The sequence below is a fragment of the Microcaecilia unicolor genome, chromosome 1, assembly GCF_901765095.1.
Source record: "Microcaecilia unicolor chromosome 1, aMicUni1.1, whole genome shotgun sequence".
NCBI lineage: Eukaryota > Metazoa > Chordata > Amphibia > Gymnophiona > Siphonopidae > Microcaecilia > Microcaecilia unicolor.
In genome coordinates, this window is record NC_044031.1 from 722,536,096 (window position 1) to 722,561,949 (window position 25,854).

Below are 25,854 nucleotides of genomic sequence, written 5' to 3' on the forward strand. Positions count from 1 at the left end.
CTATCTCTTCTGATCAATCACTGGTGTATGAGGTTCCTTAGGGATCTATTATTTCTCCGCTTTTGTTTAATATTTACCTAAGTCCTCTAGCTACTCTCATGCAAGAATTCTGTATCTCTTTTTACATATATACTGATGACATTCTACTGCTTTACAAGGTTAGTCCCTCCAATCTTGATCTACAACCTCTTCAACATTGTCTGCGTACAGTTGCCCAGTGGTTCACTGACCATCATTTTGTGCTAAATCCTGAAAAGACAGTGGCTTGTTGGTTGTCTGTCACCTGTCAGTACCTACTGTCCCACTCCTGCTATTTGATATACCAATCTCACTGGTAGATAGTTTTCGTTATTTAGGGGTGCTTCTTGATTCTACTCTTTTCTTTGAACCACAAGTTGCTGCACTATGTAAATCCCAATTCTTTCTTTTGCAGCAATTGATATCAATTTGCCCATTTTTTGATCACAATACTTTTCACTCTTCAATTTTTTTCTCTCTTCATGACACGCTTGGATTACTGTAATATCATCTATTTAGGTATCTCCACCTCATTACTCAAAAGATTACAGACACCACAAAATACAGCCATCCAGCTCCTTTGTCACTTACAGAAATTTGATCATGTCATATCTGCCTTGAAAGATCATCACTGGTTGTCATTCTTTTACTGTGTTCATTTCAAAAGTTTGTGTCTGGCTTTTAAAATATACAAAATACAACCATCCGGCTCCTTTGTCACTTACTGAAATTTGATCACATCATATCTGCCTTGAAAGAGCATCATCACGGTTGTCATTCTTTTACTGTGTTCATTTCAAACTTTTGTGTCTGGCTTTTAAATCTTTCCATCAAGGTACACCTCCATATCTTTCTTCGTTGACTATTCCATATCCCTTGCCTCAGGTGTTACGTTCTATTAATGACCATCGCACGGTTGTGACAGGGCCACGTTTAGCCCAGTTAGAAAGTACACGTCGTAGTGCTTTTTTCTTTGCATCACCATATTTGTGGAACTCCATGCCATTAGCCTTCTGTAGTGAACCCAATTTAAAGAAATTTAAGGCACTTTTGAAGGCATGGTTGTTTGAACAGACATGTCCTAGTGGGTAAGGTGGATCTCTTGAGCACCGGTGTCTGGAAGAGGATGTTTGTTTGCCAATTTATTAAATTTTTTAAAATTTTAGTTTAATCTTTTTATTGATACCAAAGTATAAGGACAGAGCGATAAACATAAAACATGTAATAATCAACACATTTTTGCATATATTTTCATCCTTGTCTGAACCCACTCCCAAGAATTTTTTAAATATTTTGTGGTGTTGCTCTTGTATGTATGTTTTACTTTCCTCTTAGATTATTGTAGTTCTTTTCTTTGCTTTTAATTTTTGCCTGTAAACAGCTTTGTTCAGTTTGTCAGTTAAAGTGGTACATCAAGCCATGAATGAATGAATAAATAAATAAAAACAAACCCATATAGCATAACCAGTCTTGCTCCAGTCACTGCGCAAAGGTGAGCACCTTTGATTTGCATCTTAGGCAGCGCGCTGCTACACTCTGCTGGTAAAATACCAGTAGCGTCTTGTGTTAGAAGGCTAGTAGCGGAGTCTGCTTCTATGTTCAATCATAGCTGATTGAAAGAGATTGAACAGATCTCACTCCCATACCTAAACAGATGGAAACACAGCTAGCATGCAAAGCACTTCACAGGCAGCAAGAAGACAGATTGTGCAGTCAGTACTCAAATTTAAAATACCAGCAGCGTCTTGCATCAGAAGGCTAATAGATGAAGCATTTTAATTGGATCGACAGTTACCTTATTCCACCATAATATGGATATGGAATAGGAGTCAGCTTTGTTTATGTCATTCCTTTTTTTTTTTTTTTTTTAATTTCTTTTAGCTTTAGAACTTTATGATAGATGATGATTTGTAGAACAGTGCAGTCAACCAGAATTTTAGTGAGACCTTTGCTATACTTTGTACATGAACAAGTAATTTCTTTCAGCTGTCATAATTTGTCTCTGAGTTTTTGATTTTCCTTTAGATTTCTGCAGGTGACAGTTAACATGCCATGGATTACCATTTCAGATATTACCATATTGGTTCCAAAATAAGTAGAAAGATTCATGTTCTGATTTTTTTTTTTGATTGCAGGGAAGGCGTTCTTCAAATTTTGGCATAACAAAGTACTTATTTGGTTGTGGCACGGTTGTATAAAAATCTTTACATGCTGATTTTGTAAAAATAATGAAGGCAGAATGCAGGGCTGGTCTTAGGCAGGGGCGACAGGAGCCGTCACACAGGGCCCCGCGGCGCTCCCTTCCACTCCCCACCATTGCTGCAATCTGACTCCTTACCTCCCTCACCCGAGCCGCAGGGTGCCCTCCCAACACATATCTGAGGCCACCCTGGTGGTCTATTGGAGTCTTTGGGGCAGAAAAGATCCCCAGTCTTTCCTGCCCGCTGCTGATGCTGACCCCCCCTGTTGCCGCATCGCTCTTTAAAAATGGCTGCTGAGACTTCCAGTGGCAGCCTTGCAAGACTTCCACTGAAGTCTTGCGAGGCCGCCACTGGAAGTCTTGGCAGCTAGAGGGTCAGTGCCGGCAGTGGACAGGAAAGACTGGGGATCTTTCCTGCCCCAAAGACTCCACCAGGGTGGCTTCAGATGTGTGCCGGGAGGGCACCCTGTGGCTTGGGGGAGCAGAGAGAAGGTCTGGAATAGATGGGTGGGGAGGGGAGCATACTGTAAAAAAAAAAAAAAATCAAGGTTATATCTATCATTTGAAGGACTGGTTAAAGGGATGGGGAGGGGAGGATACTGTAAAACAAAAAAAAAAAGTCAAGGTTATATCTGTGTCATTTGGAGGGGCTGGTTAAAGGAGAGGGGAGGATACTGTAAAAAAAAAAAAATCTAGGTCATATCTGTGTCATTTGGAGGGGCTGGTTAAAGGGATACCCTAGTACTATTATATTCGTACAGAGATTTTTTTTTCTCCTGGTAAATGACCACTAAACAGACATCATGTTATGAGAAATAGATGTTCAACATTCAGAATTTCTATCTATCTATTTACTTATTTATGGCATTTTATCCCACATTAAACGTGAATTAGATTGAAACCTGGGAGCATTTAAAATCTTTTTTTTTTCCTTGTGCCTACATCAAAAGAAAAAAAAGATGGCGTGTGGGAACTTGCTCCTTTTGCTTTGTGGAATGAAGTGGTATATTATAAAAATGCACTTGCCTTTTTTTTTATTATTACTGTTTCACAGAGAAGGTATTGACTAATGAGGGAAGGGTTTCCTTCATGCAGAACTGTCCAGAGTCAGTCTAAATGTGCCAACATTGTCCAGTTCAGCACACTATTAGCAGCCAAGTTCATACAAAGTTAATTAGGTTCAGTGGAAAATAAATCTGTTGGCTCAGGCTGCTTGCTATGTGAATATTCAATCATTGTTTCATTACTGCTACCAAGTATTACATATTAAGGGGATTTGTTTTAATTTGTTTATCCAGTCCTTACATGCACATGGTTTTGTTTTTTAAACCCAAAGGTTTTTTATGATAGCACTGTGGATATTTGAATTAGTTTTTGTATACAAGTTTTGCTTGATTTGTCTTTATTTGAAATAAAAAGTGTTTAAAACACATCTTGTCAACAAGGGGTGGGGCTAGGTGGGGGCAGGGCTAGATAGGATGGGGCTGGGTGGGACAGGGGCCCCACTGAACTGGTCTGCATAGGGCCCTGCAATTGCTAAGACTGGCCCTGGCAGGATGAAAGCACCATTGTGTCAGATGAATCCTCAATGGCACCTATACAAAAAGGTGCAACCTCTTAGCTTCTCACCTTATTCTATTTGCCTCTGATTTTTGTGGAACAATATGTCACTAAAAAGAGAATTTTTCATGTCATTTCACAAATGTTATTTATTTTCACTATACAAGGTGTACAGTGTTTGTAAAACGACACAAATATGTTGACTGTAAAGTGCACAAGTTGCCTTAGAATATTACGGAAAAGTGCTATGGCATTAAGGGGGGAATTCATCAGGCAGCATTAGGGCCTTCACGCAGGCATTAGGGCCTTTGCATGTGCCTTAGGACCTTATTGCGTGCTAAATGCTAAGCTTATAGGTTTAGTGCATGTTAATTCCCTTAACATGCATGAAGGCCGTGATGCTCTTGATGAATTACCCACCCCTAAATATTTGTAGATATCATTGTTGTCAACACAAATATGTTTACATGTATTACTTTCATGTAATTTTATAACTGAAAGGTAGGTATCCAAGATACTGTATTGTCACTGCTAATTTAATTTTACCTTGACAGAGCAGCATGTGCAGGGGAAGTGGAGTTCCACTTTCTAATTCAGGTGTTTGTTTTTACTTCCTTGTGACAGTGAGTTTGGACAGTTAGCTGTTGAGCTTCTAGAACAATCCTTCAGACAAGATGAAACTATGGCGATGAAGCTGCTGACATATGAGCTAAAAAACTGGAGTAACTCTACATGCCTTAAATTAGCGGTTTCTTCAAGACTTCGCCCCTTTGTAGCTCACACTTGTACACAAATGTTATTATCTGATATGTGGATGGGAAGGCTAAATATGAGGAAGAATTCATGGTATAAGGTATAAGAATTTATGCTGTAATTAAGTTGCTATTAATTTATAGTGCTGATTAGTAGAGATTGTGAAATACAGATTGCTTTAACATGCATGACAAATGTTTTTTTATTCTTTATGTGAACTGCAAACTTTCATTTTATGCTTTGGCTTCAGAATATCTTGAAGGAATAGCTTTTCTTTTGATGCATTTTTTATATCTTTTTTTTTTTTTTTTATGTAAGGCAAAGAATTGTACAGTAGAAGGCAGACAATACAGGCAAGTAGCCATACATCAGAAACATGTAGATCAGTAGACATACTAATCAGCTACTAAAAACAGAACTGCAAAAATAATTTTAGACAGAAAATGCACTAAAATATAATTTCATAATACATTATCTTTCCTTAGTCACTGTAGTATGGTCATGAATTTTATATATAGAAAAAAAAACTGTTTCATAACGGCATAAGTGAAGACAAATTTGCAGCATACTGGTAATGTCTCTTCAGTGCATGAATTTTTCAACTGTGCAAAGCCATATCAGTGATAAGAGTTGTGTAGTTACGTTCAGATCCTAAACCATAATAAAGATTTATTCTACGGTATTCTGTTACAACATGGTAAGTTGATACAGTGGGAATTTGTAAATTTCTAAAATTGGTTTGTCATCATTGAAATGTATAAATATTATACTGTCCATTGGTTCAAACATTGTGTTTGCTTTTGTAGAATGGTCATAAAGGTAAGTCAGTGCTGTATGAATGCCCTGACACTACTAACCTATAAATTTATATTTTTAAAAATGTATATTCCACTGTTCATGGCAGAGTAAAACATGTACAGTTTAGAATAACATAAAACACCACATAAAACAACATGAGAGCTTTATCCAGACCCCACAATGTACATTAAAATAATTATTTAAACAGCCAAGAGATTATAAAAAAATAAAACACCCTGAACAGAACTAACTAGTTGTCCTCATAACAATGGAACAAGATACCTTTTTAGAGATGTTCTGGTTTATTTTCATTCAGTTTTGCCATCTCTAGTAATGTCTCTTTAAGTTTGTTATTTGCTGTATGAGTCAAAGCAAAATGGTGATTATTTTTTTCCAAGCCCTTTTTTCATTCTAATGCTGGAGGGGGAAAAGGCTGATTTTTAAAAAATGTATATGTAAAGATATCTATTTTGTGACATGATTGGCACACTTGTGGTTTTAACAGCATACTAATTGTCAAATTGTTTATTAGTTCAATTATTTGCTTTGTCAGAAAACTATTCATAAAGACTTGTGAAGGGCAGTTCTATAATTGGGCACCTGTATTTATTGTTCCCCTTATACATGTAGATGTACAGAATGCTAGAACTTATGCACATAAACGCTGTTTTGTAACACAGGGCTGTGGAGTTGGAAACAATTTTGGGTGGAGTCGGAGTCAGCTGGTAAAATGTACCGACTCCATCTTCAAAATAAAGACTTAGGGCCTCAAGCCAGTTCCCACATGGCAATGCCGAAGGAGCCCATTTAAATTGAATGGGCTTTGTCGGCATTGCTGCACTGGGAGCCGCTATGCGGCTTGATAAGAGGCCCTTAAATATTTTTATGTATTGTTTATCATTTTATACTTTTGTCCTATCAAAGCCTAATATTAATTCACTCTTTCCAAGGCCATTAATCGATAGGAATTCACCAACCTGATGTGACACACTGTCTGGTTGGTGGCTTAAGATGGAAAATATTTTGTTCATCAATATATGACTCAGGACTCAAATGAAGACAAATGCTGTGATGCTAAGATTAGCACATATTCAGCTAGTCATAAAAATGTTCTTACAAGAGCTTCCAATCTGAAAAGACATTTACAGTGCTTTCAACCAGAAGTATTCAAAGCTGTGAGTGAGAAAGATAACAGTCAAAGCAAGGAACTGTAGGCGGATTTCCCAGATAATAAATTACCTGAAACAAGGTTTCCCAACAGAACTATCCGCAAGCAAAATATTCTGTTCTCTGTCTAGGGGAAGGGGGAGAACCTTGGCTATGGCCCTACATGCCACTATTTCGGTCAGAGAGAGAGAGCTGAGAAATCAGGCTAATATATATATTAGCTTTATTATGGATAATATAAAAAAAGATACACAAAATAGAAATTTGGCAAAGCTTTGGCTGAACAAAAATACTGGCAGTAATTCTTACAACTATATTCTCACACTACACACATTTCTTACTGGTTGCTAGGTAAACTTGCACAACTGATTAGAATGCAATAACTATGTTACGAGGTAGTATGGTAATTAGCAGCTTCTTTCCCGACCAAGGTTATGACTAACACCAGCCCTTATGCTCAGGTAATCACCACTCGCTAACCCAGACTAATAGGAGATAGATCACTGTGTCTCTCACCATACAACCTCCGGGGACGCCTCTCAGGAGTAGCACAGGTTACTTCCCAGACTCAAGCTGAGAGATCAGCGAGTCTTTGTCAGAGCCACGACAGGCACTCTGCAGCAGTCAGCAAAGGCACAGGTCACACCTTGCAGGCAGCTGAACCACACGGTACTCTTCCAGATACACAGTTCATCAGTTGGTGGACCTTCTTAGGTCACTGATCTTCTTTCCACCTCCACCTTCTTCCAAGGATTCCGACTAACTAACTCCCCAACTCTTCCCGCTCTTCCAGCGCCTCTCGGTCAGGTGATACCAATTATCCTCTTGTACCGTCCTTTGCATGGGCAAGAAGAGTTCTTGTTTTTTTTCTTTGTGACCTTGGAAATGGTAACTTCTGGTGCCATGCATGCCTCCCTTCTCATCATCTCCGAGATAGAAGGGGAATAATTGGAGCACAGAGTGTCCTTGGCTTCAGCAAGCCTGTCAGTGATTTTCCACAAACTGAAGCTGACTCTGACACAGAGATGTGCAGGTCAGAGGTTTGCAGCAGCCATCTTCTAGTAACAAGATGTCATAGGCTTGTATAGGCCAAGACCAGCAAGGGAGACACATGGACATACCCCTACAGAACCAATGCCCCCCAGTGTTTCCAGCCAGGCAAAGGATCAGAAAATTCAGACATCAGTTACAAGATATTTTCTCAGTGACAAAGTTACTATATAACAATAATGGCAGATATATTCAAAAAACATACACAACTTGTTGTAAAGTATAGTGTGCCTCTATCATTATTTTCCTAACCAGCTTTTATAGGTCTGAATGGAGAAATGGCCCACAAACGTGGTGTTTCTTTGGAAAGAGACAGTGTTAGAAAAATGGTGTGTGAAGAAGCCCCTAACCAACAGGAAGAACTTGAAAAAAACCTTTTCAAGGAGATGCTTTGTATTTCTTAAAATGGATGCCTGCACAACCCATAGAGTGAACTACTTTGCCATTAATGTCCGATTTGTTTGTGACGAGAATGAAAAAGTTACCAAGATACCAATTGTCTGTAGAACCTGAAGATTTGAAGGGTGGCCAATGTAAGCCTGACATCAATGATGGGCAAATTAGTAGAAACTATTATAAAGAATAAAATCACTGAACACATAGACAAACAAACATGGTTTAATGGAACAGTCTCAACATGGATTCAGCCAAGGGAAGTCTTTCATCACCAATTTGCTTCATTCTTTGAATGTGTAAATAAACATGTGGATAAAGGTGAGCCAGTTGATGTAGTATATCTAGATTGTCAGAAAGCATTTGACAAAGTCCCACATGAGTGAATTTCTTTGTGCTGTTTGTTTTTTGATTTTCCAGTGTAAGTTTATGTCCCCTGTTAGTAGCACATTTGGATTGGCTGCACAAGTGTTTGATATGAAGACCATAAAGGTGGATTGAACTTCATTCCTTTTTCCTGGGGGTCTGTAAAATGTGATGCAACATAGGTGGTTGAGTGATGATTTGTCTTTTAACCTGAATGAGGCTATTTCGAGTTCTGGTGTAATGGATTTGGTAATCGACTCTGTTTCAAGGTGATTTTTGTGAATTATTGTGATACCTCCTTTTTTTTTTTCATTTCTGGTCCAGTGAAGAATTTTGTACCCTGGGGGTGAGAAGTTGCAGATTATGGGGTCGGCCTTGGTGTGGATCCGAGTTTCAGTGATGAATATTAGCTCTAGGTTGTCATCTGTGTTCCAGTCTTTTATAGTATCTGCCTTAACAGCTGATCTGGCATTGATGTAGTCCACTCGGATTGTTTGGTGGAGTTCTTTTGTTGATGGGAGTGAGGTAATATGGAGAATTTGTTGCTTGTGGGGTTTGTGGGATTGTTTTGGTCCCTTTGTTGTTGATTGGTGTGCTTGGCTCTTGGATGAGTCAATTTCATTTTTTGATTGGGTTTTGTCTCTGTGGACAATGGGATATTTGGTTGTCCGGAGAGTGTTCAACCATACAGATATGGTGTTATAGTCATCATGTGGTAGGGCTCGAATGGTGTTTAATAGAGTTAGAGTGTAGAGTACTAGAAGTAGATTTACGCCATGCATATTGAACTTCCTTTTATTTAGGTGGGTATGGCAGTGTTGGGTGTGGATTTTTTTTTTTATAAGTGTGTGTGTGTCTTGGAATTGGGGGGTACATAGCTGTGTGGTTGTGTGGGTTGTGAGTGTCTCATTTGACTACCTTTGTTTCTGGTGAGACTCATTTCTCCTTCTTTGCAATTGTGGCAGCTGCAGAGTTATGTGTTCTTCCTTTGGTTGCATGTCTCTGGTTGCAGCAGATGTAAAGCTATGCGTTGTCCTCTAACCGTGACGGATATTAGATGAGTGTTTTATTCTCTTGTCTCGGGCTGTGCTGGAACCGCGTTGGGACTTGATCATATGCTGCTCCAACCGGTGCGGCAGTCACCTCTCTCGCTGTGGCTCTTCCACTTGCCAAAGGGGGGGGGGGGGCTCATTGGGGGTGTCTAGTTGTGTTTGGGTTGGAACCCAGGGAGTTGTGTGTCCTCGCTTCGGTCGTGTGTTATGCCGAAGCCATAACTCGGACCAGCTCACTAGTCTCGGGCTATGGTGGAGCCGTGCAGGGTTATTTTTTCATGTATCGTTCCCATTGCTGGTCTCTCGCTCTCTCTCTCTTTGTCGGCGGAAGATCCCACTGCCTAGCCAGGGATGTCCGGTCACATCTGGACTCTTGGAGCTGTTGTCCTCCATCTATTTGTGTGCCCCAACGAAGCTTCAACTTTGTATCTATACACTAGTTACAGGCAAAGCTGGGGCTGCATTTGGGTAATGCGTTTGTAGCAATCCCTAAACCGTCTACCGGACTTTTCCTTACCGATGGGAGTTTGACTCTCAGCCTGGGAAGCTAGTTCATTTGGTTTCTCGGACCTGTGTGGTCTTTGCTTATCCGCGTGGGTCTCCCTTTGTCTGATCGGGAGGTTCGTCGATGTTGAGTGGGTTTGGTCCTGATACCGCCATTCGTGGATTGGATGCTCCAAGGACCTTGTCTTGTTGAGGTGGGTAAGCCACTAGGGTCTCAGGAACAGGATAGTTTGATCGGTGGTTTTCGGAGCTATCTTTCGTTGCTGCCGACTTGGGCAGCCATCTTAAATATTAGATGGGCCAGTGACATCTGTATTATCTCCTCTATTCCTGTAACAATGCTCTATTGGACTGGATAGTGTCCAAGACTCCCCCTATAAAGGAAATGATGTTGGTTGGATGTTAAATTGATAAGAAATCCCAGAGATTGTAGAAGAGTAGTTGTTTTCTCCAGGTGAGTTAAAACCTGTGACTCAAAGCTACTAGAAGCCAGTTGTGTTTGGAGGAATCCTTTTCTATGTGGAGACGCTTTGCATGCTCTTTCTGATCCAGATATTTATCAAAATCAAATTCATCCTCAGTTGATGTTAGTGCTGCAATGTCTTCAGCCTCCTCAACTTCTTCCTCCTGACATTCCTGCAATCTCACATAGAGCACCGTTCCCTTTAGTCAGCTGTTCATCATCCAGAAGAATCCAGTGTGTTGGGTCTACATAAACAGGTGCCAAAAGAATCTTATTTTCTAATAGTTGTGCCTCTCTTCATTTCATTGAGGGAGAAATGCCATCTGCAATTAACACTCCTTTTTGGGACAGATGAAACACCAGGTTCTTCCACTCTTTCAAGAAAATATCTGCAGTTAAATCCTCAGCTTGTAATTTTTTAGTCACTGAAAATGGGTGACAAAGCAACTCTTCTAATTCTGTCATCTGTGTCTGCTGGCTTTCGCTTATCACTTGAGGGTTGGTCATATCCAAAAGAAAGGGTTTGACATCAAGCAAGCACTGGATCATCAAGTAGGTACTGTCCCAGTGTGTGGCTTGTCTCTTCAAATGTAATCAACTGTGGCAGCAATAACTACTTTCTACACCTTGCCAATTAGAGCAGCAGCATGGCCTTCTTCCAGACTGTGTCTTTGTGCCAACTGCAGTGTGTGCACACCACAGCACGTCTTGAATTTTGGAGAAATTTGAGACAGCTACAACAAGATCATCGTTCTATAGCAACTCCAGCTTGTTCCTCAACTGCAGGTGCATACTCTTCAATTTCAAACATTCCAATATTTCTGAAGTGTTCTTCTAGCTGTTGGTCACTTTCATTAGTTTAATTGTACTTAACGTGTTTGAAAGATTGTCAGTTACAATACATAGAACATGTTATTTTTTAAAGTTCATAATCCTGCAGAACCTTTTCCACTAAGAACTGGAGAAACTCACTGTGATGAGCTTCTATGTCTTTTACTGCTGTAAGAACATAAGAATAGCCATACTGGGTCAGACCAATGGTCCATCTAGCCCAATATCCTGCTTCCAGCAATGGCTAATTCAGGTCACAAGTACCTGGCAGAATCCCACATAGTAGCAAGATTCATGCAACTGATCCCAATAGCAGACTATGGACTTCTCCTCCAAGAACTTGTCCAAACCTTTTCTAAAACCAGATAACTCTAACTCCTGTTAACACATCCATGGCAGTGAGTTCCAGAGCTTAACTATGCGTTGAGTGAAAAATGTTTTCCTCCTGTTCATTTTAAAAGTAGTATCATGCAACTTCCTTGAGCATCCCCTGGTCTTTGTACGTTTTGATTTTTGAAAGAGTAAAACATTGACTTACTAAGTATTTTGTAGACCTTTATCATAACCCCCCTCAGCCATCTCTTTTCCAAGCTGAAGAGTCCTAACCTCTTAAGCCTTTCCTCATGTGAGAGGAGTTCCATCTCCTTAAACGTTTTGGTCACCCTTCTTTGAACCTTTTCTAATTCTGCTATATCTTTTTTAAGATACGGCAACCAGAACAATACAGAGGCATTATAATATTCTTTATCTTATTTTCTATCCCTTTTCTAATAATTTTTAGCATCCAGTTTGTTTTTTTGGCCACTTCCACACACTGGGCAGAAGATTTAAGTGTATTGTCTATGACTACACCTAGATTGTATTCTTGGATGCTGACCTTAGTATCAGGTAACTAGGATTTGGATTATTCTTGCCCATCTGAATCACTTTGCATTTGTCCACATGAAATTTCATCTGCCATTTGGAAGCCCAGTCTTTCAACTTCCTAAGGTCTTCCTGCAATTTTTCAAAATCCACATGCATTCTAACAATTCTGAATAGTTTTTTTGTTGTCTGTAAATTTAATTACCTCACATCATTAATACATGTTAAATAGCACCAGCCCCTGTAAAGATCCTTGGACCACTCCACAATTCACCCTCCTCCACCAAGAGAATTGGCCATTTAATCCTACCCTCTGTTTTCTATCCATCAATTCCTAATCCACAACAGAATATTGCCTCCTATCCTATGACTCTAATTTTCTCAGGAGTCTCTTCTGAGGACAACCCCATAATCTACGACTTCTGCCCCCCAGGGTACAAAATTCTTCATTGCACCAGAAATGGAAAAAAGGAAGGAGGCATTACACCATAACTCGAAATAGCCTCATTCAGGTTAAAAGACAAATCATCACTCAACCACCTATGTTACATCACATTTTACAGACCCCTAGGAAAAAAGAATGAAGTTCAATCCACCTTTATGGGATTCATATCAAACACTTGTGTAGCCAATCCAAATGTGCTACTAATAGGGGACACAAAGGAATTCACTGAATTTCTCCGACTGTGGGACTTCCACTGGCCACAGTTCCACCCAACACACATAAAAGGTCACACACTTGATCTGCAGGCATACAGATTCATACCTGAACAAATATTCTACACAACAATCCACAAATGGTCTGAAATCCCCTGGTCCGACCATTTCAAACTAATCATGATTCTCCACTGGAAGAAGTCAAGACCTCAACATACAGACAACCGTACCACCTACATCTACAAATCAAGAGGCAAAGTCGACAACCAAGCTTTCTGGAAACCAATGGTCAACACCCACAAACGCTACTGAATACTTAAAGGAATGGGATAAAATATGCACCATGACTCTAGATGTAATAGCACCCTTTTGAACTAAAACCCATTAAAAAGGAACATAGCACCATGGTATAACAAAGAATTAAAAGAAATAAAAACACAATGCAGAAGCAAGAGCGTGCATGGGCAAAGAATAAAAACGAAAAGGAAAAAGCCACATGGAAGGAAATACAAAGAAGATACAAACACAAAATTCAACAGGCCAAAAGGAAATTCTACAAAGATCAATTAGGCCCCGACTCAAAAAACCTGTTTAATAAACAAACTAATAGACACCAAATCAGTAACATCAACAGACAAAGATCTCCTATCTTCAGATGAACTTGCCAAACGCTTTGAGGAAAAAAAATCACCAACCTACGCAGCAAACTCCCCCATGAGCCCAACAAACTAGACCCTTCATAGATGAACTTGACCCATACCCAAATGAAACACCTGCAGATCGAACCTGGACAAACTTCACCCACCTCTCAACTGAGACGATAACCCAAACAATAAAAAAAATTCTCCTCAGCCCATTGCTTACTAGATGTATGCCCAAATTATATCATGAAAACAGCTCCCAACCAATACGTCGAAGACCTTACATTCCACTTCAACTTCATGTTAGGCAAAGGAAAATTCCCAACGGATAAAGGAAACATCCTACTCACACCTATCCCAAAACATCCAAAAAGAAGAACCAATGATATAACAGCTATATACCTGTAGTGTCAATACCATTAACGACCCAGCTGGAGGAAGGTTTAGTGGCTAACCAACTGACGGACTATATCAATTGCCACTCAACACTATATGAATCTCAATCAGGCTTTAGAGCCAACCACAGCGCTCAAACAGTCCGTATCATTATTGGCCAAATTCAAACAGGAAATCTCAAAAGGATACAGCCTAATACTAAAATTCTATATGTCGAGCGCGTTGGACATGGTAGACCATCAGTTCTTCTAAGATTACTAGACAGACTAGGAATTGGAGGTAACATAGTCTCCTGGATAAAAGGATTCCTGACCACCAGATCATATCAAGTCAGGACAAACATGCAAATGTCCTCCTCCTGGAAAACAGAATGTGGAGTTCCACAAGGCTCACACTTTTACCCACTTTATTCAACCTAATGATGATTCCACTAGCCAAGACCTTATCAAACAAAAAACTCAACCCGTTCCTTTTGCCGACGAGGTCACAATCTACATCCCCTTCAAAAATGACCCTTCAGAAATCGATGCCGAAGTCACAACTACTAATACTACTACTACTTAACATTTCTAGAGCGCTACTAGGGTTACGCAGCGCTGTACAGTTTTACAACAAAGGACAGTCCCTGCTCAAAAGAGCTTACAATCTAACCAGTATGAACATTATGGAAGATTGGGCATCTGCTTTCAAACTAAAACTAAACAGGGAAAAAACCCACTGCCTTGTACTCTCATCCCCTTACAACTCTAAACAATACAATCCGGTTAACGCATTGGGCTTACCACTCTCAATATCAGAAAACCTGAAAATTCTAGGCATCATCATAGACCAAAATGTACCTTTTGAAAATCAAGCCAAGGCCACCACAAAGAAAATGTTCCACTCTGTGGAAACTCAAATGCATTAAGCAATACTTCCTACAACACTTTCTGCAACCTGATTCAGACCATAATACTAAGTCACATCAGCTACTGCAGTGGGATCTATGCAGGGTGCACTGAGAAAATCCTAAAACAGTTACAATCAGCACAAAACACAGCAGCGAGACTTATATTCGGAAAAACAAGGTTCAACAGCACCAAACCCCTCTTCCTGAAACTTCACTGGCTGCCTATTTAGGACCGCATAACCTTCAAGATCTGTTGATGGCAAATGATCTTCAGCCTCTCACCAAGTTACACAATCAATCTAATAGACTTACCAATCCAAAACATAAACAAAACAGCAAGATCCTACCTCACCCTTCACTTTCCACCATTTAAAGACATCAAATACAAATTGACTGAGGAACTGAGTTCGATTCCCACTTCAGGCACAGGCAGCTCCTTATGACTCTGGGCAAGTCACTTAACCCTCTATTGCCCCATGTAAGCCGCATTGAGCCTGCCATGAGTGGGAAAGCGCGGGGTACAAATGTAACAAAAAAAACAAAAAAAAAGGACTTAAAACTGAAAGACAACTACCTAACCTTTCGTAAACACTTACAGGCCCACCTCTTCAGCAAACACGTACCTGTTGAGCTAACCTAACCATACGGCGGACCATTCCTATGCTATCCACATAGTCGACAACTTGAACGGACAGGGATCAAGCTCCGTGACCAACCCACACCGAACTTCTAAATACCCCCCACCCCCAAAGTCTCATATGCCTATACCCTATGCACCATGTACCCTACTCACCGGATCTTTATCCTATCTGACCAAAGATTCTGCCCTACCGATGTGTTGTGTTCCTACTCAACTCATGTCTGCAGTGTATCAACAATAGTTTTGCAATCCCTCTGAATCCCCTAGGTAGTAACCCAACCCCTCCCTCTCCGAGAAACAATCCCTCAGACTCGCTCTGGTCTATTCTAAATGTGAACCTGTTTAATATCTCGTAACTGTTCACTTTGTTTCCTTGTAAGCCACATTGAACCTACTAAGGTGGTAAAATGCAGGATACAAGTGCAATAAATAAATAAAATAGAGACTAAATTGAGTAAATTTCAACTTAATTTCTCATTTGCACTAAAAGAAGTTGAAAAATTTGATTGTTCATCAAAACTAACAGTCCAGAAAACCATTCCTTTATATCCTGAAATTGTTAGAGATGTTGCTCTGGTGGTTACTGCTTTACAACTGACCCAAATTAGTGTTGAGAGGTTGTTCTCTGCTCTAAGAATAATTAGATCAGATTTGAGGGCATTCCTCAAGGATAATGTAACTGAGGCAATTCTTTTCCTGAGGACAAATTCTTGAAAGATTTATTGTAACAATTTCTCCTCTGTACTGTTGTATTCCCCAGTTTGTGAACTTGAGCTGATTATATTACAATAATGTAAAAGTTTTGATAGTTATTATGAAGATGATTTCCTGCAGGGTCCCAGGGCAGACCAATAGGAACTGTGTTACGAACCCAGGCAGCCAGACGGAAGTGCAGAGGTCCAAATTATTATATAGGATAGGTTACTTTTGGGCTCATTTTCGAAAGAGAAGGATGCCTATCTTTCGACACAAATCAAGAAGATGAGCGTCCTTCTCCCAGGGTCGTCCAAATCGGTATAATTGAAAGCCGATTTTGGACGTCCTCAACTGCTTTCCGTTGCAGGGATGGCCAGAGTTCAAGGAGGCGCATCGGAGGCATAGCAAAGGCGGGACTTGGGCGTGCCTAACACATGGACGTCCTCAACCCATAATGGAAAAAAAATGGCGTCCCTGATGAGCACTTGGACGACTACCTGGTCATGTTTTTCTTATGACCAAGGCACAAAAAGGTGGCCAAAATGACCAAATGACCATCAGAGAGAATCGGGGATGACCTCCCCTTACTCCCCCAGTGGTCACTAACCCCCTCAAAAAAATATCTTTAAAAATATTTTTGCCATTCTCAGATGTCATACTCAGGTCTATCACAGTAGTATGCAGGTCCCTGGAGCAGTTTTAGTGGGTGCAATGCACTTCAGGCAGGCGGACCCAGGCCTATCCCCCTCCCTACCTGTTTTGTTTGTTGAGGAAACAATGAGCCCTCCAAACCCCACCAGAAACCCACTGTACCCACATCTAGGTGCCTCTCTTCACCTGTAAGGGCTATGGTAGTAGTGTACAGTAGTGGGTTTTAGGGGGGGTTTGGGGGGCTCAGCGGACAAGGTAAGGGAGCTATGTTCCTGGGAGCATTTTCTGAAGTCCACTGCAGTGCCCCCTAGGGTGCCCTGTTGGTGTCTTGGCATGTTGGGGGACCAGTGCACTACAAATGTTGGCTCCTCCCATGACCAAAGGGCTTGCATTTGGTTGTTTCTGAGATGGGCGTTTTTGGTTTCCATTATCGCCGAAAATCAGAAACGACCAAGTCTAGGGACGACCATCTCTAAGGATGACCTAAATTTCAAGATTTGAGCGTCCCTGACTGTATTATCGAAATGAAAGATGGACATCCATCTTGTTTCGATAATACGGGTTTCTCCACCCCTCCATCGGGACATTTTGCAAGGACGTCCTCAACAAAACTTGGGTGTCCCTTTCGATTATGCCCCTCTTTGTAACTTATACATGATTTTTCCCCTTGAATACCAGCTTCTCGGTATAAGTTGTTCATTTTTGCTTGTTTATTAATTTGAATTACTTGTAAATAAATATTAAGTGCATAACAGTGTATTACATATTTTTATTTGACAGCATCTTTTTGCATTTAAGGCTCTTTGTTCAAACTTCAAATAAATATACATTGTAGTGTATTAGTCCTATTTTTGTACATAAAGAAATATCCTATGTTTTTGTAATTAAATGAATTTCTCTTAGATTTACTATACATTTACTATATATAGTAGGAGAAGGAGTCAAGAGTCAAAGAGTAGAAAAATAGGAGTCTGAATCAGTGGTGTGGTTTACCAACTCCACAGCCCTGCTATAACAACGTGTATAAGTGGCATATTTTGTAAATGCAAGGGGGGGGGGGGGACTGCACATGGGCGGGGCTCCCACTTATGTGGATAAGAGTGATATGACAGTCATAATAGAGAAACAGAAATGAGGCCATTAGGCAGCTTAATGACACGAGTTATTCCTTTTTAAAAAAAAATCCAACTTTTAATCTCAAGAATAGAATAGCATCTCTTATTAATGAGGGTACAACATTTTTGACATCAAAAGAACAAGACTTTTTGATCACATGCTGCCCAAAATACACATATCTTTGATTGATCCTCCTGATGATAATACCCATAGTGTCGCTAATAAGTTTTATATTAGAATTGGTTTCAAAAATGTTTTTTCTTTGCCCCTTTGTTCACCTTATTCCCTCATCTGTCAGACTCCTCAGAAATGATTAATATTTTGAAAAAAATTCCTTTCATAAAAGATGAATGGTATTTAGCCACTCTAGATATCCATGTACTCTACACCAGTATTTCACAGAAAGATGCTGTCTACATTATAAGAAACACACTATTGACCAGGACCCATCATTTAAAGATCCAGACAGTTCAGATCACAGAACTTGCACTCACAGAGAACTGTTTTGAATTCAGTAGTATCTTTTACAAGCAAGCAAAGGATACTGCCATGCAGGCAGCTGTAGCTCAAGATACAGTCAACATCTATGTCAGAGAATTTGAGTGCTCATTGGCATTTACGTGTTTTAATAAACCATTTTATCCTCTTGCCATACCAGGAATTGGGATTTTGTTGCCATTTGGAAATATGACTTTTGACCTTCTGCCTGATATTTTTCCTAACCAACGTCTTTTGCTTGATCACCAAATAATAATTCATGCTTGTACTAATGTGTCCAACTCCACCTGCTGAAAATTAAATAGCCCATGAATACTAGATTGCTGCAATATTATCTACAATGTTTTAATTTCTTCCACAGGTTTCAAAATCTGATCTGCCAACCTAATTTCTTGACAGATAGTCAAAAACCTGGGCTTATGCAACCTTAACAGCTCTGTTTCAAAACAGTTAAACTTCAGTTTATTCCTCCATAACTAGCTCTCAATCTTACTTCAATCTCTGGTTAACTCTGCTTACAATCTATTCCTTATTAGACCACATACAGAAGATTTAGATATCATCTATATGCATGTAATAGTATAACTTCTGATTCTTTATCAAATTCGTTAAGGATTGCAAATATACGTTAATACCGGGGTATGAAAGGGTTTATAGACCCCTGCCCCTTACCCTTAAGGATGGTTCCTTAGGTAGTCTGAGCGGAGGAGTAGCCTAGTGGTTAGTGCAGCGGACTTTGATCCTGGGGAACTGGGTTCGATTCCCACTGCAGCTCCTTGTGACTGTGGGCAAGTCACTTAACCCTCCATTGCCCCAGGTACAAAATAAGTACCTGTATATATGTAAACCGCTTTGAATGTAGTTGCAAAATACCACAGAAAGGCCCATTTCCCTTTCCCTTCCCTTTAAAACTACTAGCTGTGCCCAGGGAGGAAGTGAGATGGGAGGGGTGGAGCCAAAAGGATTAGATCCAGGAAGTATAGAGTGCTAGAGTGGGGTTAAGGAGGCCCAGGGAAGGAAGAACTGAAGCCCCAGCATATGCCTTTACAACATATATCTAACTACTGTGACCTGGCTGAGGTAAGCCAAATTTTGATTTGAAGACTTGTAAGCCTTGTCCTGAGGTCCTGGGGCCAGACCTGGAAACCCAGAGAGAGAGCAGAAACTTACAGATTATGTTTTGGACGGCCCTGGTTAATTCTTTGAAGTAAAGAGACTTTACCTTTGTTCCTGGGCCTGTGAAGTAACAGGCCTCAGATTGAAGTTTAATAAAGCACTTATTTCATGCTTACAACCTTGTCCGGTTGTGTTATTCGGATAGCCCACCCTTGTAATAATGTTCATAACTTTGGCAACCATTACCCTCTAGATAAGCTCTTACAATGTCCAAGCTTTGTAATACAGCAGCAAATGTCACAGTGGGTTTGCTTCATACTCACTGCCAACTTCCTTCATGAGTTGGGCGGTGAAAAATCTTCTCTACTTGTTGGCAGCTCACATCACGGGGTCCTTGAATGTGGAGAAAGACTTTCTCAGCAGGCAGTCTTTGGACCTGGGAAAATGGGAACTAACCAGCCAGGGGTTTCAGCTCATAGTTGACCTATGGTATTCTATGTTTCAGGGCTTGATGGTGACAAAAAGGAATTCCAAAGTGCCCAAGTTCTTCAGCAGTTGGAAAGAACTGAGCTCGATGGGGATTGATGCCCTACTGTAACCTGGCTGGAGACACATCTATTGTATGTCTTTCCTCCTTGGCCCATGGTAGACCACATGTTGAAAATGATTGAATTGTACTAGGGTCAAATAATTCTTGTAGCCCCGGATTGGCCGTGGTACACGGACCTGATTTGACTGCTGGAAGGAGATCCTGTCTGTCTTCCGCAGATACACAGCCTACCGAAGCAAGGTCCAGTGCTCATGGAAGATCTGCGCCCCTTTGGTCTTACGGCTTCATCATTGAAAGGGTCATTGAAAGGTTTTTCTGATTCAGTCATTGCTACCTTACTTCAGGCTCGGAAATGCTCCACATCCATGGCGTATGCAAGGGTGTGGAGGACATTCATGGACTGGTATTCTGAGTGCAGACTTTCTCCCTTAGCTGCTCAGATCGTACACTAGTGTTTCTCCACACAGGTCTTCAGAAAGGATTGGTATTGGTTCTCTAAAAGTTCAGGTTGATACTTTGGCCTGTTTTCAGGGTCCTACAACAGAAAATGACTCTTGTGGTTCAGCCGGAAATCATTCGATTCTCGTGGAGAACGGGCCATTTGCAGCCTCCCTTACATACACCGTATCCAGACTGGAACCTTAATTTAGTCCGTTGGGCTCTTCAGAAGTCTCATTTTGAGCCACTCTGGAAGTCCTCCTTGAAAGATCTTATTCTAAAGACAGCATTCCTGTTGGCTGTTGCGTCCGCACATAAGGTTTCGGAGCTGCAGTTCTCTTCTTGGAATCCCTTCTCTTTTCGGAGGCAGGGATCTCCCTGTCAATGGTTCCTTCCTTTCTTCCAAAAGTGGTATCAGCATTTCATCTCAACCAATCTGTGGGGCTTGCATCCTTCTGTAGAGTGGACGAAGAGGCTCAGTATTATTCCTTGAAACTTCTCAATGTAGATAGTCCTCAATAATTATCTGGAAGTCACGAATGAGTTTTGCAAATTGGACAGACTGTTTATGCTTTTTGGTGCACAGAGGCTTGGCCTCATGGCTTCCAAGCCCACAATTACTAGATGGCTGAAGGAGACTACCTCGTCAGCTTATTTGCTTGTGGGGCAGTAGGCTCCTCAAGTCACAGGCTTATTCTTTATGGCGTTCAGCAACATTCTGGGTAGAGACTAGCTTACCGTCTCCTGCGAATATTTGCAAGCCGGCGATATGGTTGACACTGTATTTGTTTGCCAAGCACTACAGGTTGGATGTTGTGGTGCACTCGGAAGTCAGTTTTGGGGCTTTGGTCCTCAGGGCGGCGGCGGCACTAGAATCCCACCTACTCTAGGGTTTGCTTTTGAACCTCCACAGGTTCTGGAATGCTGGGAAGCTAAGTAGTGGAAGGACAAATTTGGTCTTCCCTGATAATTTCTTTCTATTAGTCCTTCCCACTATTCCAGAGGTGCGCCCGAAGTTTCTGAGATATTTAGTCAGTGCGAAGTAATGGGTCAAATGTCGACTTGTCACCTTACATGGTGCTTCCTACATATGTCTTGTTTTCTACCAGTTGTTCAGAGATGAGAGAGGCCCACACGTTAGCTTATCTGGTTAGTGTTAGGTTAGCAAGTTGTTTAAAATTATTGTGTGTGTTCCTTCTCCTTACTGTTTGTCTACATAAATACTGAGGAGCTGAACTGGATGCCAAGAGAGAGGTGCCTCAGCTCAGTTTTCAGTTCTCTATCTCCACTTCTGGTTGATGGATACAACTATCCCACAGGTTCTAGAATAGTGGGAAGGACTAATGGAAAGAAAAATATCAGGTAAGACCTTACAGTGGGGGAAATAAGTATTTGATCCCTTGCTGATTTTGTAAGTGTGCCCACTGACAAAGACATGAGCAGCCCATAATTGAAGGGTAGGTTATTGGTAACAGTGAGAGATAGCACATCACAAATTAAATCCGGAAAATCACATTGTGGAAAGTATATGAATTTATTTGCATTCTGCAGAGGGAAATAAGTATTTGATCCCTCTGGCAAACAAGACCTAATACTTGGTGGCAAAACCCTTGTTGGCAAGCACAGCGGTCAGACGTCTTCTGTAGTTGATGATGAGGTTTGCACACATGTCAGGAGGAATTTTGGTCCACTCCTCTTTGCAGATCATCTCTAAATCATTAAGAGTTCTGGGCTGTCGCTTGGCAACTCGCAGCTTCAGCTCCCTCCATAAGTTTTCAATGGGATTAAGGTCTGGTGACTGGCTAGGCCACTCCATGACCCTAATGTGCTTCTTCCTGAGCCACTCCTTTGTTGCCTTGGCTGTATGTTTTGGGTCATTGTCGTGCTGGAAGACCCAGCCACGACCCATTTTTAAGGCCCTGGCGGAGGGAAGGAGGTTGTCACTCAGAATTGTACGGTACATGGCCCCATCCATTCTCCCATTGATGCGGTGAAGTAGTCCTGTGCCCTTAGCAGAGAAACACCCCCAAAACATAACATTTCCACCTCCATGCTTGACAGTGGGGACGGTGTTCTTTGGGTCATAGGCAGCATTTCTCTTCCTCCAAACATGGCGAGTTGAGTTCATGCCAAAGAGCTCAATTTTTGTCTCATCTGACCACAGCACCTTCTCCCAATCACTCTCGGCATCATCCAGGTGTTCACTGGCAAACTTCAGACGGGCCGTCACATGTGCCTTCCGGAGCAGGGGGACCTTGCGGGCACTGCAGGATTGCAATCCGTTATGTCGTAATGTGTTACCAATGGTTTTCGTGGTGACAGTGGTCCCAGCTGCCTTGAGATCATTGACAAGTTCCCCCCTTGTAGTTGTAGGCTGATTTCTAACCTTCCTCATGATCAAGGATACCCCACGAGGTGAGATTTTGCGTGGAGCCCCAGATCTTTGTCGATTGACAGTCATTTTGTACTTCTTCCATTTTCTTACTATGGCACCAACAGTTGTCTCCTTCTCGCCCAGCGTCTTACTGATGGTTTTGTAGCCCATTCCAGCCTTGTGCAGGTGTATGATCTTGTCCCTGACATCCTTAGACAGCTCCTTGCTCTTGGCCATTTTGTAGAGGTTAGAGTCTGACTGATTCACTGAGTCTGTGGACAGGTGTCTTTCATACAGGTGACCATTGCCGACAGCTGTCTGTCATGCAGGTAACGAGTTGATTTGGAGCATCTACCTGGTCTGTAGGGGCCAGATCTCTTACTGGTTGGTGGGGGATCAAATACTTATTTCCCTCTGCAGAATGCAAATAAATTCATATACTTTCCACAATGTGATTTTCCGGATTTAATTTGTGATGTGCTATCTCTCACTGTTACCAATAACCTACCCTTCAATTATGGGCTGCTCATGTCTTTGTCAGTGGGCACACTTACAAAATCAGCAAGGGATCAAATACTTATTTCCCCCACTGTATGTCTCCTTTTTAGATGCTGTCTTTAAGGCTAGCATGTAATATTGGAATATGCAACCATGCACTTTGAGTTGCAGAACCAGGAATATGCAATTCCCTGCCTACATAGTGCCATCTACTGGCAGATTACATAAAAAAAAAAAAAGGAGTGCATGTATTTTGCTTTGAGAGAGCTTTTATTTATAGTTCTTGAATAGGTCCTATAACATTTAACTGTGTTTTAGATTCTTTGTTTTTATGTTTGTCTTATGATTATAGGTGTTTTATTAGAACCCACTGAGAATGGTTAGGATAAACAGAATATACATGCTTTCCAATAGTTTGTATTTTCCTGTATTGGATTTTTTATTTTTTTTTCAGCATATTTATTGTGTTCTATATTTCTTACTGTTGTATTTTCTTGTTCTTTTTAATTAATCTTTGTATTGTACTGAATTAGCTACTGTTACCCACTTTGAGCAGTACTGTATATTGAGAATATGGGGTATAAATGCAAATCTTATTTTTTTTGCACCTTTAAGGGTTGAGAAACTTAAGCACTACAGGAGAGAGGGGCATATTTCCTGAACTGGACCAGATCTTCCTTCTCTTCCTCATTTTTTGTTTGCTGTAATCAACTAAATGATGCAGAACAAATAATTCCATGTATTTAACCATATACACAACTAAGGAATTTTGCAAAACAGAGACTTTAGGTTAACTTATAAATGTCATATAGTGCAATTAGTACAATTTTTATGTTTTTACAGTAGGAATAAGGTTTTTTCCTTTGTTTAAAAAAGTATTCACATTGGACTACTGTGTTGTGAAAGAATGGGTTATACTCTTTTAACATTTTACAGGTGATCCTGAGTATCTTGGTTCCTCCTGCCATCTTAATGCTGGAATACAAAAGTAAGGCAGAAATGTCCCACATTCCACAGTCTCAAGATGCACATCAGATGACAATGGAAGACAGTGAGAGCAACTTTCAGACCATAGCAGAAGATATACCAATGGTAACAAAAAAATATCCAAACAAGTTCCAACATGCTACTATCATTTATTTTGGTCCTTGATCTATAAAAATAAATCTGATATTATATAACTTTTAACATTGTATTTCAGTTACTGGACAGGCAAAGTGCACTTAAAACGCAAACCTATGTTTTTAAATGGCTAAGGTTTTAGTTTTGTTTCGGAAGTTAATTTCTAATAGATAATTGTATGTCTTTCCATGAAAACCTTATATAAATGCATATCTTGGGAACATTCCTATATGCTTCTAGTCAACTTTGTCTTGCTGCCTCATTAAATCTATCAACCTGTCAGATCCTTAAATTCTGCTGAAAAGGGCCTTCTGGATATCCTTTCTTTTCAGCATTATCAGGTTAGATAGTATCAGGCACTCTTTTTAAAGTTGCTGGCCCAATTTTGTGGAATGCTTTGCCTCTACAGTTGCACTCAATGCTGTCTTTACTTTCTTTCCAGAAATAGTTAAAAAGCATCTCTTTCAGCATGCTTTTTTGGCAGGATGAGATTTGGGTGTACTAGATCAGTGTTTCCCAAGTCTGGGCCTGTAGTACCCCTTTCCAGTCAGGTTTTCAGGATATCCACAGTGAGTATGCATGAAAGAGAGTTGCATATAACAGCAGTTTATGCGAATTAAGTTCATTCATATTCATTGTGGATATCCTGAAAACCTGATTGGCAAGGGGTACTCCAGGACTGGACTTGGGAAACACTGTACTAGATGATGCTTTATTTTACAGCTGATGGTTTTATTTTTATGTAGTAGATTGAGTATTACAATTTTGTTTGTCATTATGTTCATATTATGTTTTGTGCTGTTAGATTATGTATGTTTTTGTTTGCCGCCCAGATTTGTAGATGGGCAGGATATAACTCTTTTATGAAGAAATTTCATGAGAAATCTATATTGACATGGAATTTCTCTAGATAGTGAAAAGACAGTTCTGGACAAGAACCAACCATATTTTATTCTGCAGGTCTACTGAAGAGTGTTCAGTTCATGATTGATGGGCCATTTGGTCCTGGAATTTCCAAATTGATAGGAATCAAACAAAATTAAAACATGGAAAAGACAATAAGATGATACCTTTTTTATTGGATATGTATTAAGTTATGTCCAATAAACAAGGTATCATCTTATTGTCTTTTCCATGTTTTAATTTTGTTTGATTTCTATTGATTACCTTTAAGAGTGGACTAAGGCTACCACACCTCTCTACAAATTGATAGGAGAATTTAGGTGACTTTAAGATGAGAAGTGGAAATTTTCATTGGGATTGGTTTTGAGTTTATCACATGACTGTTTTTTTTTTCCGTAGGTATTTCTGTGCATAATTTCTTGTTGGTTTCTTTTTTCATGAAAGGAAGTATTTAAGGAAGTAAGGTTCTTGGATGCTACTGATTTGAAGCATGAAATTGAAACACAGGCAAAACCTCGAAGGCTTCCAATCACACGAAAATTTTATGCATTCTACCATGCACCAATTGTGAAATTCTGGTTTAATACAGTAAGTTTTTACAATTCAGCAATAGTTTGAATTGACCTGGCTATTATTTTCTGTCAATAATT

The 25,854-nt window shown here is 40.4% G+C and overlaps 1 protein-coding gene across 1 annotated transcript in view; it reads left to right on the plus strand.

Moving 5' to 3' along the window:
* Window positions 1-25,854, plus strand: part of TRPM7 (transient receptor potential cation channel subfamily M member 7) — a 397,085-nt gene that overhangs the window by 192,695 nt on the left and 178,536 nt on the right. Inside the window, exons 17-19 of the mRNA XM_030189594.1 lie at window positions 4,403-4,631; window positions 24,116-24,271; window positions 25,649-25,792. Coding sequence (XP_030045454.1) covers window positions 4,403-4,631; window positions 24,116-24,271; window positions 25,649-25,792 — 529 coding nt within the window. The remainder of the gene's footprint in view (window positions 1-4,402; window positions 4,632-24,115; window positions 24,272-25,648; window positions 25,793-25,854) is intronic.